The 16294-nt window shown below is 44.7% G+C and overlaps 2 protein-coding genes across 2 annotated transcripts in view; one reads left to right on the top strand and one right to left on the bottom strand.

The window, feature by feature from the left end:
• T265_09813 (hypothetical protein) overlaps window positions 1-8881 on the top strand; it is a gene marked incomplete at both ends in the record, with an annotated part of 72073 nt that extends 63192 nt beyond the window's left edge. The window contains 3 exons of the mRNA XM_009175996.1: window positions 4495-4562; window positions 6570-6625; window positions 8154-8881. Of these exons, the coding sequence (XP_009174260.1) occupies window positions 4495-4562; window positions 6570-6625; window positions 8154-8241 (212 nt within the window). The remainder of the gene's footprint in view (window positions 1-4494; window positions 4563-6569; window positions 6626-8153) is intronic.
• Window positions 8882-13856: 4975 nt separating this feature from the next.
• Window positions 13857-14271, bottom strand: T265_09814 (hypothetical protein; the record flags this gene model as incomplete). The annotated part of the gene is made up of 3 exons (XM_009175997.1): window positions 13857-13971; window positions 14008-14109; window positions 14219-14271. 3 exons carry the CDS (start codon window positions 14269-14271, stop codon window positions 13857-13859), a joined length of 270 nt encoding a protein of 89 aa, XP_009174261.1.
• Window positions 14272-16294: the final 2023 nt, after the last annotated feature.

Raw genomic sequence — 16294 nt, forward strand, 5'->3', positions numbered from 1 at the left:
GGGAATGAATAGGAATGCTGACGGTCGCTCACAGCCTGCGGATGATAGAGTTTAGCTGTTTGTGCTTTGGCTGTATGCGGTTACACTCCATTTTTATGTAGGGGAATAGGAATGCTGACGGTCGCTCACAGCCTGCGGATGATAGAGTTTAGCTGTTTGTGCTTTGGCTGTATGCGGTTACACTCACTCCATTTTTAAATCTGATCAGTCATCCCTTGGACTCGGCCTTACAAGAATCATATACATCCATAGGTGATCATTTGTCTTGTCAATCTGTAACACCCCAAAACTGCAATCACAAAGGCGTTTGTCAAAAAACGAACTGACCTATAAGCATAATGGCAGTCAGCTCTCGGGGCGATTTGTGGTGAACAGTGAGACCAACGAAGGCGACTAGATTTTTTTAGAATTCCTTGAAGCACGTGATATCCCTTCAGCTATAACATCTTGGTCTTCGACGGAAAAGTGTGGGCTGTATTAACAGCAAGGTCACGTGAGTATCAGCCTATATGTCAATGAGAAGGTTATTACCAATTCAATCCTGTTCGCCTAATCCCATGTTCAGTCGGGCCGAATTCGTTATACGAGCTTCCTTTGCATACTTGCCGTAATGTGAATTCACAGTGCCAGATGCATATTGGATGGTAAAAAAAATAAAGCGACGCTAGAGGTAGACCACCATGAGGAAAGGGCTATAAACCCTCTTTTCGGCAACGCTCTTGTGAACTTGTGGGGGGGACGCTATACCCTGTTATCCTTCAAGGGAGCTCCTCGGAGAGTGAATCTTCCAAAAAATCAAACCAGACATCCCGTTCCTCCTTTTTCTTACACCCTAATTTTGTGTGTGATTTTGAAAGGCAACCTTGAGAAGTAAACCTTACAGCTAGGTCATCAAGTAAAGCACTCTGAAGTGGAAGATTAAGGAACGAAAAGCGATCGGAACTAATTTGGAACCCTCCAACACATCGCCCCCTCAAACTAAATTGTCGGAACACTCACAACCCCACAAAGACTAAGGAAAATCTAACAGCGGCACCCGAGGCGAATCATCAGGTGAAGCATTCTGAAGTGGAAGATTAAGGAACGGAAAGCGATCGGAACTAATTTGGAACCCTCCAACACATCGATTCAAGATTTTGGCACCCACACTAGCCGACAAGAGCCGTTAATTGACACTCAACACTGATTTAGTCTGAAGAGAACTTACTGATTGGTTCCCCGTCTGTCTTATAACCTGGCCAATTTTGTGACCTGTTCACTTGGCCTGATGAAGCTTTTGTGTCAAAAGCGAAACGTTGCCCAAATAAAAACTACCGATTGTTTACCAAGCTCTTCTGAAACGATGACTTCTCAATCGGTTCCAAACTTTTTCCAATTGATTGATTACAGCTAGGTCGTTTATTCGCGAAGTGTGTGCATTTTGCTTCGGTTCAGGTTGTTTCAGCAGTTAGACGGTTCACTTTGAGACGAGGCGTTAAATGTGAATCATGGAGTGAGATGAACGAACAAAGAGCCAATAGTGGCTCAAGGGTGGGGATTATCGGAGAGAATAAGATATTGCTCTTCACTCTGCCGGTGAGCTTGTCTAGAATTGGATGGAATGGGTCCCTGGTATCGTAACCTCGTAGATGGGATAGACCACTACGGCCAAGGCCCATTGGTGCGTCACCTGTGAGTCGTGTTATGTCAACCCTACATTTTCCACTCATAATGGGCTTCAACATACGAGGCATAACGAGACAATCGAGCTTCTGACATGCTGAGAAAATGATAGAGCCGTCGTAACTGCTTCTACCGTATCTGATCTCTTGTAGAAGATCATTTGTTGAATTAACAACACGGCGTTGTCACGATACACGCACTGCGCTTCAAAGACCGACTCTTTTCAACGCCGAGTGGCCAGGTTTCACACCACCAAGACAGCACCTCGGTGTTTTAGACCCTAGCCCTTACCGACTTCTTTGCCGTAAATTCCCGGACCTGGTAGACGCACCTCGGGATTTGGAAATCCAACACTCCCTTCGAAGTACCGTCCTCCAAAGTAACACACCTGTCCAGATAGATGAAGTCTTCAACGGAACTATTCTTGGTTTTGTATGCCTATGATATTGTAATGACACTGCACTTCTTTATCGTGGCTTGCACTTTTTGGGTGCCAAAAACTTTCCTCAACTCGTTGCTAGACTATTCACATTAGTCAGCATGTTTTTTTCGGAATCTGAGCCCAGTGATGTATATCTGCCTATTTTAGGTCATTTAGCTCCTCCTCTTGGAGAGGGTCAGCAGTGGAGGAAGTAAATATTTCAAAGGATTCCTCCATAATGAGTTCGACAAAGAAGCTTGATAGGCAACCCCAGCGAACACCACTTCTTGTAACGGACTAAGGGGAAACCGTAGCCTTTCGCGCACCCATAGATGTTAGAATATAAGAGCTGAAGAGGTCCGGTGAATAGGTTTGTTACATATATGGGTAAGGTGTGCTCACACGACGACATTGTCCACTGAGTTCAACATTGCTTGTGGCTTTTGGAAGACGACGGTTGCTGCCTTCCTGCATGTGTGACAGAGTTTAATCAGTTGTTGGCTTGTAAAGTTACGGTCAATGAACGGAAACCTGCATGTTTGCTCCTCACATGTCCAGATGGGTTCACACAGGATGCTGCTCGTTAGCAGCTTAGTAGCGACGTTCACCAAACCGATGCCCCGATGGTTAGCGAATCCCATTCTATGCAGCGTCCCGAAGGTGTTCTGCCCTGGAGTGGCTTTTCACGGTTGTCGTCAAGCAGTCCTAAGTTCAAGTAGATCCACTTGATTTTATAGAACTAGCATGTTCTCAACGATTTTGAATCGAGAATGACAGGTTGAATTGGACTCCTTCAGTCACCAGATCAATGATTTATCCGTTTTCCTCCGTTGATATATTATACACCCCAATGACCGCCATCTACTAATACGATTGCATCGTGCGATTGAGTCGGACTGCACCTTTGAGTTAAGTGGACCCGGCCAACTATCTCTTTCGTCTCTGACACATCGAAGCGACTGCTACAGACTTCTATGGTTTTAGGGCCAGTACCCACTGATTACTCTGCCTCCCCTGTGGTACACCACTCCTTTTCTATATTGTGCTCGAAAAAGTTCGGTCTACTACTGTCAGCCAGACAACAGTAGAATAGCCTATCTTTAGCATGTATCACAAAACTATGCAGTCACTGAGAGAGAGAACATTGCATCTAAAACTTGTTTCTTGAATATCATGTTACCATCAACGATACTCATGAGAACCGGTAGGACAGTGATAAACAGTAATCGTTCGCAAACTGGTCGTTGAAAAAGAACGATTTTATACAGCCGATTGATGTAGCTCATTCCGGATATCGAGTTTCTTAGTGCGCTTACCATGCGTTGATGTCGGTGAAGATACTTTCCGATCCTCTTTACCGAATTCAACTTGTTGCGAGCCAGCATTTGACTATAATTTAATCCAGTTTCGATCTCATCCACAGACGTTACACCGTTAGATAAACGTTTCTAAATCTAATTGACGGATATTTGTTGTGGCGTTGAAATTAACTCTTAGTCTATTACTGTTACGCAGAACTGCTTTGGACGTCCGCGTGCAACTGAAACAACCCTTAGCAAGACAGTTGAGGTGTCGGCGTTTTTCACGGAAAGTTTTACCACGGAAGATCAATACAACTGCGTGAAGTAGAAACGGAGTTGCTTAGCTACTTATCGCCAAAAAATTGTTTAGGACTGTTAAAAATTCGTCACAATTCACAATCTGTAGGCCTTGCACCGTGCTACGCATAAATTACATCTCCATCCCCTATAAAACCCTAGAGCGTATCAGTTACCGGTGCAGCTGAAACATGGAAGAATTGGCTAGCGCTTCTGATTTTTTGCACTTTTTTCCCAGATACGAACGCCACTCATTATTTAGCAAATGTATCTGTCAATTGTGGGTCGAACTCGCAGTGCTCGACAAAGTAAAGTTTGAATAATTCAACGTGTGTTATTCTCTTAGCTTGAAATTCACGAGTACACTCACACCAATATGGTATATGCTACGTGCATTCCAAAGAGCCCTGGTTGACGAAAACCAGTTCAGCGCATTTGATAATGTGCGAGACGAATTCCCAGTGTAGTAACTACCAGATACAGCGATGCGCTGTAGTTCCGCTCTATGAAGTCATTAATAATTTAGGAATGTTATCCTATCGGTTCTGAGCCTGCAGTCACAATCTCCACTGGCCGACTCAAAATGGTCTCTTCTGGGAGTGAGCTTACCATTTCAAATATGTCTTCAGCAACCAACTGAGGGTGTTTCTTCTTGGACTTCAGGGTTATTTTGTGTTTCGCTGGATCACCTGCGGGTGTCACCACAGAAAATAGATTTGGTCTCAGTATGTAGTAAATATTTTGGTGATACTTTGAGGAGGCTTTGTAATCTATGTTGTTCTTCTCCTCTTCTGCACTCTTCTTTATCATTAGTTTGTTTACAAGACAGTGTCCTCGCTTTCCATACACACGGGCTTCGAGGGATCGGTTTTGACGGACAGGTAACTGGTTTCGTTACTATTGATACATTTCATTGCATGTACATGTTTGAAATGTTATAGTACTTTCAGCTGCCAAATCTCACAGGCGGTAATTTTGAGGTATGTGCATCTTCAAGATGCTAGTGATCTGTGCTCTAGGCAAGATTGGACTCTGGAGATTGAGTTGACTAGAATAGCAAACACGGTTTGTTTCTGTGCCATACATACCACAGTATTGTCTTTCGTGGACAACATCATCTTAGGTAGAGCGGGCTCCTGCTGCATCTGACACAGCACGATTATATGCCTTTGCAACATTTTCATGGTCGATGTTGTCCCATCTGGAAGCTATAGAGTTACAATAAACCTTTGGAACAATGATTGCGAGATAGTTTCCTAGCGCTCTGCATTAGGCGTCTGATGTTTCCCATTCCATGGGTCCAAGTGCGCATCGGCTGTCGCTTTGGAGGGTATTCCAAGGATTACTGGTGGTCGATGCCCCAACAGTGAAAACACTAGCTGTTGGGTGTTGATTCGATTCATGTGTCGCTGAATCAACTGACACTCATTCTTGTTGACCTTGTGTGCACTCCTCGACACGTTCCTACATCCCGCTAAACCAGGTATGTTGTGTTTCGTTGATTTTCAGTTCTGAAAAAACTGCATGACACTGATTGGCCAGCTCGATTGTCTGGGCCAGTCGACCACTGGAATTCTTGTTGCGTCTGTCGACCCTTGAGATTTCAACCCGCTAGACATCGAAGTTTTGCCTTTTGTTTCTTTTTGTGCCGAGGACAGCTATTGAAGCATGTTGATAGTACGAACGTGAGTGGTTAAGGATAACTCGAAAAACGACTTGTTCTTGCACACAGCAATGTCTAATGGTAAATAACGCAGTTTCATGCCTCGTACAATAAGATAGGAGACAAGATTCTTTTCTTTTGCTTGGTACTTACGGTTTCGCATTCAGGCTGGTTGATGGCTACTTTTGGATGGGGACTGGTCTACGCAACTGGGAAATTATGCTGTTTCAGACAGGAGCATGGTCTTTTTTTGTCTTTCCGAATTAGTCGTCTGGTCCAAAAGTACCACCATTCGCAATTTACTCGGACTGATCCCGGGGACAAACAGAAATGTAAGAGCTGGTTGTACATGGTCAGATTGCTGACTGACAGAGGTGTGCAACTGTCGGTCGCATTCTTGGTCTTGCTTTCCGCGAACCTAATCTAGACGTCGCTTAGGTGATCTCCAGAACACAGGTTTTAAACCATCGATATACAGCACCTTTCCTATGTTTACCAGTACCACTTATTTCCCGCTAGTTTGGAGGCAGTCATTGGCACGATGCAGTTCGTATTTAGGGAATGACGGGTATGGTCAGGCCCTCATAGTGTTTTCTCTTGGAAACACCATATTTGTAACGCCAATGACAAGTGCCCTGTACTATCGCCGTTTTTGCATATCATTGTGCGTAGGATATTCCCCCAGCTAACACCGAACATTCTCCTTTTTTCGCTCGTGCTTATTCGACGTCAACTTATGTACGAATGATGTGGTTGTAGACCGAACATACACCTACTCTACGGAGGGACTGTCCGCTTTCTTGTCAATACCTGCTGACGAACTCCGAATCCGTGGTGCGACAGAATACGGTTACCTTCAATGCGTAAAGCCAAACCTAACTCAACCATTTAGGCACCATTTTTACTAGTAACTAACTATTGTGCGATATCATATGTCAAAAACCGAAGTTCGCGGAGACGATTTACTTTAATTGATTACTGTGTTTTAGGGACGGACAATACAGTTCAAATCGAACGCTGTATATCTTTCTTTAGTTAAGAATCCTATGTCAAATAACTTCCGTCTGATATTTTCCGGTTGTTGCATGAAGGTCACATGGGCTGTTCTAACTAAAATTACTGAGTAGTTAGTTGGTGGCTTGTTTGGCTTCCACGGAAGCAGTTCGAACCTCTAGTTGATGTGAATCGCGTCTTCAATACATTTTTCAATCATGCTTTGTTCCAGCTCACCCAAGATATCAACGATGACAAGCACATTTACAGGCTTCTGGGCTGTGACAAGTGAGTTTTTCTCATATACAGACAGTTCTTCTTCTCAGGGTCGAAAAGAACCATCCAATGTCTTCCAACTGAACCATAATTAGCCATAAATTTTTCACATTCTCGTAGGGGAAGGTTGCATACCACTAGTGGTTTGCACTTGTCATCAATGCGCACTGACGATGGTGACGAAACGTTTGTAAGCCAACTGCTAAGCTCGGCGAACAGATCACCCGAGCTACCAATATTTCAACACCTTGGCTTTGAGATTTCATCGGGAGATGCTAATTCGCTTTCACGTGCTTTAGTCAACTAAGTGCAATAGGAACGAAATAGCGAACAAACTGTCTTGGTTAGTTGTTTTCGACACATTTTTTGCATGGAACACATGCCCCTCATTTCACGTGGTATTGAAGTGTAAGTGACGTAACGTTGTATCACCTATGAACGGTTCATTTCTGTTAGCAATAATCAGTCTCAGTCGTGGCACCCTTTCAGTGCACATCTTCCTTCAGGTTCGAAGAAAATACGAAGGCTGAATCTAGAAAGAAACGATCAGATAGCAAGGGTCTGATTCACTTAACCCATAGTCAGCAGTTCTGTACCTTGACAGCTGAACTATCACGGACACTCATGGGTGGAATAATGAAACCTGACAGTTTTGATTGCTCTTGGGTGTTCTACCTTACGTATTTTTCTCGTTGAATTAGTACCAAGCAAAATTCTCAGTTCATCGGTCCCTAGACCTGAAGCTTAGTCAGCTTTTTTTAGTACGATCTGGTTTTCTCATTCACTACTCAGAAGACTGGAGTAAACTTTCCGTTTTGCACCGCCCCATACCTATCTGTGGATTCCCCAAGTAACGGTTTCATAACCTTGTCTGTTTTTTATGCAAGCGATGCAGTCCGGTTTCGGTACCTTTTGATAAATTAGATTGTATCTTGACTTTCGCATCGCACACTGAAAATAAATCTTTTTACGCTGAGAGTTTCTTTGAAGTCCTCAAACACCGCCAGTGCTCGTACATTTGATCTGAACGGATGTACAACGTGACATTAGTAAGGAGGCGAAACGCTAGGCGGTTGCTTTTTGCGCCGATAAGTAGATTTTTAATGAAATTCCAACGGTCCTCCCACGTGTCGCGGAAGACCCGTTCGGTGGATTCGACGTATACTTTCGCATGCAAAATCCCCGAAGGTAACTGGAACCGGAGAAATGTTCCATTAAAACGAGAGCGACATTTCAGTATTGAATGCATCCATGCGCGCGTGGCCGTTCTACCCTTCTCTTTGACCACGTTACAAGCCAGTAAGGAGTAGTAGAGTGGAAATTATTAGTTTGGGCTTGACTGCAAGGAGTTCACACTTTTCAACGAATACTCCCGTCCACTTGGGGATCGTCCCTACTCCAGAGGACCGCGCCTCCCATGGTACTATCCCCATCGAGCTTAAACAAGAGGGTTGGGTCTACTTGTCCAGACCATATTTTAATTTACTGCATGCCAACACACTTACTACCCTTTTCACTTTCCGTTTGCTACTGTCCACAGAAATGTTGTCGTTGAAAGTCGACCTACCGACGACCCCATGTCAAATTCCAATATATATCTCTTGGCTGGCCATAAGGATCTATATTGATACGGAATCATGGATTGTGCGTCAAACGCGCCAACGTCCTCACAGAAACATTGGAAGGCAGTGTAAACCACCCTATGAAGACGTACTTTTTCGCGGGACCTCCAAAGCAGATATCCAAATTTCCCGAAACCTTCCATCTGCAAATTGGTCTTCCCAACCCCAATGCTTATCTTAATTGCCTATCTGGTACCCGACTCGTTTCGGTATTGTTGCAACCTCTGGAGAAAATGTTTCATTCGTTCGACTGCGGCGCAATGTTCCCGTAGGTAACAGATATGCTGATAAAAGTTTCTTTTTGGTCTTGTTGGTTGATTAAATCGCCAATTCCTTCATCATCGCTAACACATCTCCATAGGTGCGCGAGCGCGGTCCATCTGACTCAACAACCTCGAGCTTTCACTTCTATTTTCTTTTACTGTCAACCGTTGCTGTGGATATCGTTAAAACATCAGCTCCTTTACAATCCTATATCCATCTTCCGTATGTTCACCACACGTTAATTTCTTATGCGAACACTTGTACAGTTGTTTTTTCATCTCATTTATCCGTCGGTTGTCGGCGGCCTCGCTCAAACTGTTGCAACTTTGTTTCATCTTATTTCCACTTCTGCTTCTATAAAAATAAAGGCAACGGATTCAGAGACCGCTATTCTCATGTCAGGCGTGTACCTTGTCTTATTCAGATAGCACACCAGCCGTCAGTCTATAAAGCCGTCTTGATTGTCATCTTGCAATTGCCACGATTCGCCTTCCTGAAGGTCGGGGTGGCGGTAAACTAAAACATAGTTGAAGAAACATGATAGTATGAAAAAACCCAAACCGAGTTCGGTACGAAGTCGGAAATGTTGAGTGTCTTGTGAAACATTTAGTTTGGTTGGATTATGAGGTTTTTTGCTCGACTATAGCACTGCTGAAGGCCACCCACGGTGGCCGGAACGTCGAGCAAGAAACCTCGGTAAATTCACGCCGTATAATTCGATGATAATAACACCAATATTATGATACATTGTCACTTTCTGTTCAAAAAGTACGTCTCTCCTATGGATCTATTCACGGTGGGTGGCATCACCTCTATGTGAGGCTCTTTAAAACCCAGTGACGCGTTGAAGTTGTCACCTTGACACCATGTTATACTTCCAGACGGACTAGACGTTTTCAACTCGCCTTGAGGAATGGATAAATCTGTTGTTGAATGCAGAGTAAATAGTCTCGTGCAATCTACAAGAAGTGACAACCTGTTTATTTGAAACAACCTTAATTCCAATTCCGATTAATCCGCTATAGTGTGACGAATGTCATTTCACTAACCCGATTGCCTCCACATGTCGAACGAATCCCGATCAAGAATGCGCATTCGCTATTCATACACTGGAGATTTGAATGGTTATGGTCTGAATACCGTTTTTCGAATTCTATAAGCAACGTTATATCGATGTAGGAACAGGGGTCGATGGATAGGTCACCTAATGCATCGCGTGATTAGCACTGCGAAAATTAGTTGTGTGGTATTCGGTACACACCCAGTTCGATCAAAAACAACTATTTTCCACTACAACCTTTCGTAGCAATACCAGCCTGGAACACCAGTGCTTCATCGCTTTAGGACCATGGTAACTTACTGGAAAGCCAGGAGCACTAGTTGATCAGCACCAGACTAAAATATGATGTCAAACGAAGACGCAACCGATCGAATTTGGCGTCAGCTCGCAGGTTCTCCCGCCACACACGGATGGTATTCGCGGATGTATTCGTTTAACGTTTCACTGCCTGAAAAACGTCTTAATCCCAATGGGAAACAATACTGGAAATGTTAGAAAGCAAACACTGCATAGATCGCCTATACGCCTAGTTTAACACTCAAGTGTTCATTTCAGCGCCCATAAACCCCTACATTGAAGTGATTTACTTTGTGTTCGTTTCAAAAACAAGCGAAATAATCGAAAATTCATCGGCCCCAGGATAGAGCCAAACCCTGATTGCCTTAATTTCGTTAGGCTGCCTATGAAACTACCGGGGATACACCAACCTGGGAGTTCAGGCCAAACAGCCTGGTGGCCCTCAGACATCCACTTTAAGAGCCAGTCAACAAAACCTAATGGGAATACCGAGCGTCAGGACAGTACTGGCGCACTGGGGTGTCTGCACATCGTTTCTCAACTAACCATCCCTCAACATATGTCTAAGGTTACTGTTCCGTCTGAAATGCCATCAATGCAAATTTGTCAGAGTCGTTGCCACGTTTTGACCTAGCCAAGCTAGCACAACGTCGGTCTTGTCCATGTGTGCTTACAAAGTACTTGTCTTTGAATGTTTTTGTTGGTCCTGTGTTATATAGTAATGTCGAGAAATGAGAAACGTCCGTTAACATCGTCTACCAGATGCAGCCTGCCGTTCAGAAGCTAGAAAATGCTTCGTGCTACTTGTGAAAACTTGACCAATAGAACGTCCAACGCAGCGCTTACAAAGCAGCAAATCGCAGCTTAAACTATTCGTTCAAAACTTGCTATGGAGCTGTCAAGTGGTATAGGATACTCCTCCCAATTTTACTCCATCAGTTTGGATATAACAAGTGTCTTGAAGGTTAAGGGCTAAGTCGGTGACTTAGTTCTGTAAACGGCACATCACTCTAAAGAATTTCGATTTACATGGTTACACATACAACCAACCGTTTAACGGAGTAGCACATTTGGTGAACAGCGAGAAAATATGTCGGTTTTTTAATCCGTAATGCTTGGTTTCATTAGCTCTCTCACCAATCAGAAAGGGTAGGAAACTCAATTAGTCTCCCTATTATAATAAGCTTCAGCTGTTGCGATGCACGAAAGCGCACGCACGTCTCAGTTGAGATAAAATAAGAGTGATTGAAATTCCGAACTATCTGGTGAGCTCCAAGGAGGGCGGAACCGATAGTCAGCTGTTCATAGGTTTTATCAACCATACGAACAGCGCCGCACATAGGAGTACACTTTAGTGTCTTGAATGTTGTCCTGAATGAAACATGACCCGGTCTTTGTGCGACAAAGCCGGATGAGAAGCACAAATGATAAAATCAGTTCAAGTTCGGTTGAGTCTCCAAGGAACACCAACGTTGTTTGCAAATGAGTGTACATCAGAAGATACCAACGTGCTTCCTCGGCCAGACAGTATCCAGGTCTATTACCTCGAAACGGATCCAGCATCCTGTAAGGATTGTATGTAGGCTCCATGTGGTAAGGCGCGAGAATACTTGAGGCCGATTCACATTCTCTTTCTGAAAAACGTTGCTCAGAATTCGGGGCTACAGAGGTGGTTGCAACACATCGTGTGGACGTAACATGGTCGTGACGGGCATGCTAACGGTTAGGAACCAGTGGCACTCGACTGCCATACAACTATGAGGAAAGAAAACCTGAGCGAAGACGGGAAAGAGCATAGGTGTAAAAACAAAACAAAGATATGCGTGCTTGGGGACAACGAACAAGTGTGAAGTGTACACATCTTTGAACAGCACTGTATCGCAGCATCCTGCCGGAGTAGGACACCAGCTAGCCAGTCCTTCGCAAACCTCACCCAACACAGATCCAGTGGATTACGATAAGGAAACTTTAATTAGGCAATTCATATGGGAACTGGTAGTATGTGTGCCACAGGGATCAGTTGCACATCATGGCTTGCAGGGCTCGCAGCCATGTACACCGAAAACCATGATGCATGGAGGGTGCGAAGGTTCCACAACACGGCTTGAGGGCAGCCGCTTTCATTTCCATTTGCCAAGTGAAGACCCGTTCCCATGTGAATCTTTCACTAACAATGACTGAATCATTGAAAATCTGAGACCTTGTTATGCTAACCAAGTTGTACACTGAAACAAACCAAAACGTTTACTGTACTCTTTGATCATCGCCGTGCACTTTCCATGTCGTCGCTCAGTGACCTTCTTCGCTTGAAAAATTCCTAGCAAGATATCTAACGCATTGAACTCGAAATAGCTCGTCGATTAGGGCTCATGGTTCGAATCCAACCCCGGTTACTTGTCTGTACTCCAGCAACCTGACAGTACCTCGTGCTCCTTCCAGACCCATTGGCAGGTGCCAGCTGACCCACAATAAACCGCAGATGTACACAACGCACCCGTATACTTTACCGAGGGCTGGAAACCGTACGTACCGAACATCTATACGATCGTACGAACAGAGCACACAGTAGTAGTAGACGACTTGCGTACAATATATGGTGGATATTGGGTTGACGATTTGCAGCACATGGTTGTTTTTCATATCGGTTACATGACCTTCCTCAGATACACGGCCTGGTTATAACTTCAAATAACCAAGTCAGGAGCTGAGTTTTGGTGTGGATAATAATAATAATAATACAACCAACGCAGCTTCCGATGCTGGACACATTCTTCAATGGAAGTAGCCGTTACACAACCGAAAACCGGCTTTCTAACTGCCTCGTCACGGATACGCTGACACCAACCCACATGAGCTACGGTTCTGAGACAACGATTGACGAACACCTGAAGACGTCTCAGTTCCGCTGCTCGAACGGGCAAAGTCTCACAGCCACACAACAAAACAGCCCGTACTGTAGCTTGATACACACGTCCCTTGAGAGTCAAGGATACACCACTCTGACGCCATAGGTGTCTCAAGTTAGCAAACGCGACCCGAGCCTTGCAGATTCGTGCATTGACCTCATCCGTCACACTACAGTTGGGACTAATACAACTTCCAAGATACGTAAAACGCTCCAAAACTTCAAGTGCTTCCCCTGGATTGCATTTGGCGTGTTTGGTGACTGCATATCCAAGAGCATGACCTTACACTTTGTGGGTGCAAAGTGCATACCAAAGGACGGGATGACTTTGGTCAGTTCATCCAAATGCCCCTACTGCTTTCAGAAAGCCGTCAAAAGATGGGAGGGAGCGAAATGCCCCGATGGTTAGAGCGCAAATTTGCTGACCAGAAGGCCAGCGGTTCGAAACGGACCTCCGTCCCTCGACTTCCAGTCGAGGTTTGGACAACCAGCCCTTGTGCTTCCCTCTCATGGCATTGCAGTTAGGCACCGGAAGGGCGCTACAGCTGAAACGATATTTCAACAGATCGAGCAAGCTGGAAGGTCGAAGCCTAACGGTTCTTCGCTAACAACAGCCAGTAGAATGGTCTTACGCTTTAACAGGCACGCACAACGAGTCGCGATGCTGCCAATTATTTTGGTTTGGTGTGCATCCGTATCTTGGCTTGTGTAAACCTGTTCATCCTGAAAGATACAACAGATTTCCTGATCCAACTTCTTTTGCGAAAACCTGCAGTTGCAGACAGCACATGTGATTGACTGAATTCACTTTGCTAGATCTGGCTGGATTAATTTATATACATGCGAATAATACAGGCTCACCCCATCATACTGTTTTCATGCCTAACAAGGACGCCGGTCGAACATCATTCTGGACTGTCATTTGTACAGTGTCCTCCTAGGTTCAGAACCAAGTGTGCAGCGCGGACTTCCCCAAAGGTTGAAACATCAAAATTTTCAGTAAAGCGAGTCAGTTTATTTTAAATGTCAGTTACAGGTTTTCCATAGAAGTAACATAGGCATTATTACCTACTTTGTTTTACTCTCAAATCAAGTTTAGCGGCGAATGACAAATTCCTTGAAGTTTCTCTCAGCGATAGACTGCTCAGAGCTGAACTCACATTTATCTATCCGTGACTTAGGGCTTCCTGTAGTTGCCAACCACTTCTTGCTATCAAAAATAAGAAGGGGAAATAAAGTGACTTACAATAGGTTCACCGATTCTTCACTCCCTTCGAATGTCCCGCAAACTGTGTTATTTTCTGTGTTCTTTATCCAGCCAACAAGATCGAGTTTTCTGGCACACTCGCTGGCATACTGTAGATCGATTAATTAATTAACCAATTAATCGTTACTAGCTCCGCTCACCTTCCTGAAAAACACCCCTTCCCGAATAAAACGCTTGGAAGCATCCTCACTTACCCTGCACACGACCAAAAACTTCAAAATCGCACTTACGAAGCCGCGACATCGTAAGGCCTCAGGTTACTGAAATAGATTAACGACGGTCTATGGGTGGTGAATGTTGAGAGAATGGTTTGAAGGTTGGACGCGGAAAGAGAACGCCTAGAGCCAAGGCGTTACCTCCAGGGGTTACCGCACCACGGAAAAGCATTAGGCGGCGGACAATCTGATTGGCTGGTGATTGAATCCATAGGTTTTTGAAGGTGAGGCAAGCGGGTCACAAGCCGGGTCCATTAGTCACACAATACACTCGGCTGCAAAACATTAGCGAATGAAGTAAAACTTTTCATGTTGCATTTTGTTCTGTATGTGCTCAAACCAAAAACCATCCTAATCTACGCTCTAATTTTTCCAGCTCACCAAATTATCTCGTCCACTGAAGCAATCATACCTCTGGGGGGAAATATGGGTGGAATAAGTTCCCGGCATCGCTGAGACCCCGGGCTGCCTAAATGGGACACGAACGCTTGGGCTAGTACTCTGAGCTTAACTGCCCGATAGCTTTATTCCATCGGGGGCACGTCATAGCTTTCGAAAATTCAATTCCATTGAGCACCGTCACTAACAGTCAGAACACATCAGTTTTGGTCGGATAGGTGACCATATACAGGTGGATATACAAAAAATCGGGCCAATAGTCTACCTCCTCACAAAAGCTAAAAGAGACATGTATCTGTTCTAAGTATTGAGGGTAGTGCTGAAGGCCACACAAATCACTGAGTCGTTAGGTGTAATTGAACCCAGCGCTCTAGCACAATTACAGGAGAAATTCGTCTTGAGCATTTGCATATAATTAGCTCTCCCGTCTGGGTGGAAATTCGGATGCATCCTTGTGCTTCCTGTTTAGTTTTCTCGCCAGTGCAAACTCTGGCATCGTCTGTCAGCGAACTGTGTGCGCTTATCAAGTGAACTCGTGGTTGTGGCGGCGCATTACCTGAAAATCGAACTGGTGACACTCATAAAGTGTTCTTTAGTGAGAGGAATCACCACAAGATCATAAATTGGGTGGGGTTTTCACAATCACCGATTAAGGGAGTAGCACACAGAACTAAGGTTGTTCCAAAGCTACCAGTTTCCGGTTTATTATTGTCATTCAGCAGCTTCCGTCCATTTAAAAAACGCAAGCGAATTAAGTGACTAAGCACCGCCTTTGTGCTCGTGATGCAAGCTTGCCTGTGCGCCGGCATGCAAGAGATTTTCCATTGTAGTGCGATCAAATGTTGAACGAGGGTTACTCCAAACACCAACTTCCGGTGTATTGAGAAAAGTCCTTCATCGCGGGTCGTTTACTTGCAAACAGCGTCTAAACAGTTACGTACCATTGGACAGTAAACTGAAATCTCATATACACCTTATTTTAAAAAACTGAACACCTTTACGCGTCCCTTGAACTTTTGTGGACATTCATTGGCTATCACACAATTGTAAACGAACGCTGCAATGAAGTTCTCAATGTTCCGCCCCGCCTTCCATTTGGCGCTGAAGTGGAGTTAGGAGAGAACCACTTATTATTAACATATCTCATCAGTAGTATCTGCCGTTACACACATTCCTCATTTATAGGTCGCTTGCATGCCACCGGTTTCCATTTACCTCCGTTAGCTCGACCCCAGAGGCTGGTCTATTCGGCAACTTTTAGGGTGTATCGTGCCACTTAAGAAACGGAGTGGCACTCACCATATTTCGATCCCCGACCGTGTTGAATTGTATAGACGCTCCCGAGGCGGACGTTAACGACCGACAGACCTTGCCATCGACTGCCCAGCTCCTGCGACCCTAGCCCACTCTTTACAGGATTCTGAAGATTGCTCCACTTGACCTTCGCGCCTATGGGGAATGGATGTGCCTTTCTCCTCGTCGTTTTCTGTCAAGTCCCTTCCTGAACGGCGGTCTAGTTTTCGAAAACCTTCCTTCTTTCCTAACCGAACTGCTCCGGAGACAAGCGTGTTGCCGGCCACATTCCAATTTCCGGCTCAGTTGGAAGGTGCGGATGTCAACCGTCCATCAGCATGAACGGAGACTTGCCTGTG

The sequence above is a fragment of the Opisthorchis viverrini genome (genome assembly GCF_000715545.1).
Source record: "Opisthorchis viverrini unplaced genomic scaffold opera_v5_306, whole genome shotgun sequence".
NCBI lineage: Eukaryota > Metazoa > Platyhelminthes > Trematoda > Opisthorchiida > Opisthorchiidae > Opisthorchis > Opisthorchis viverrini.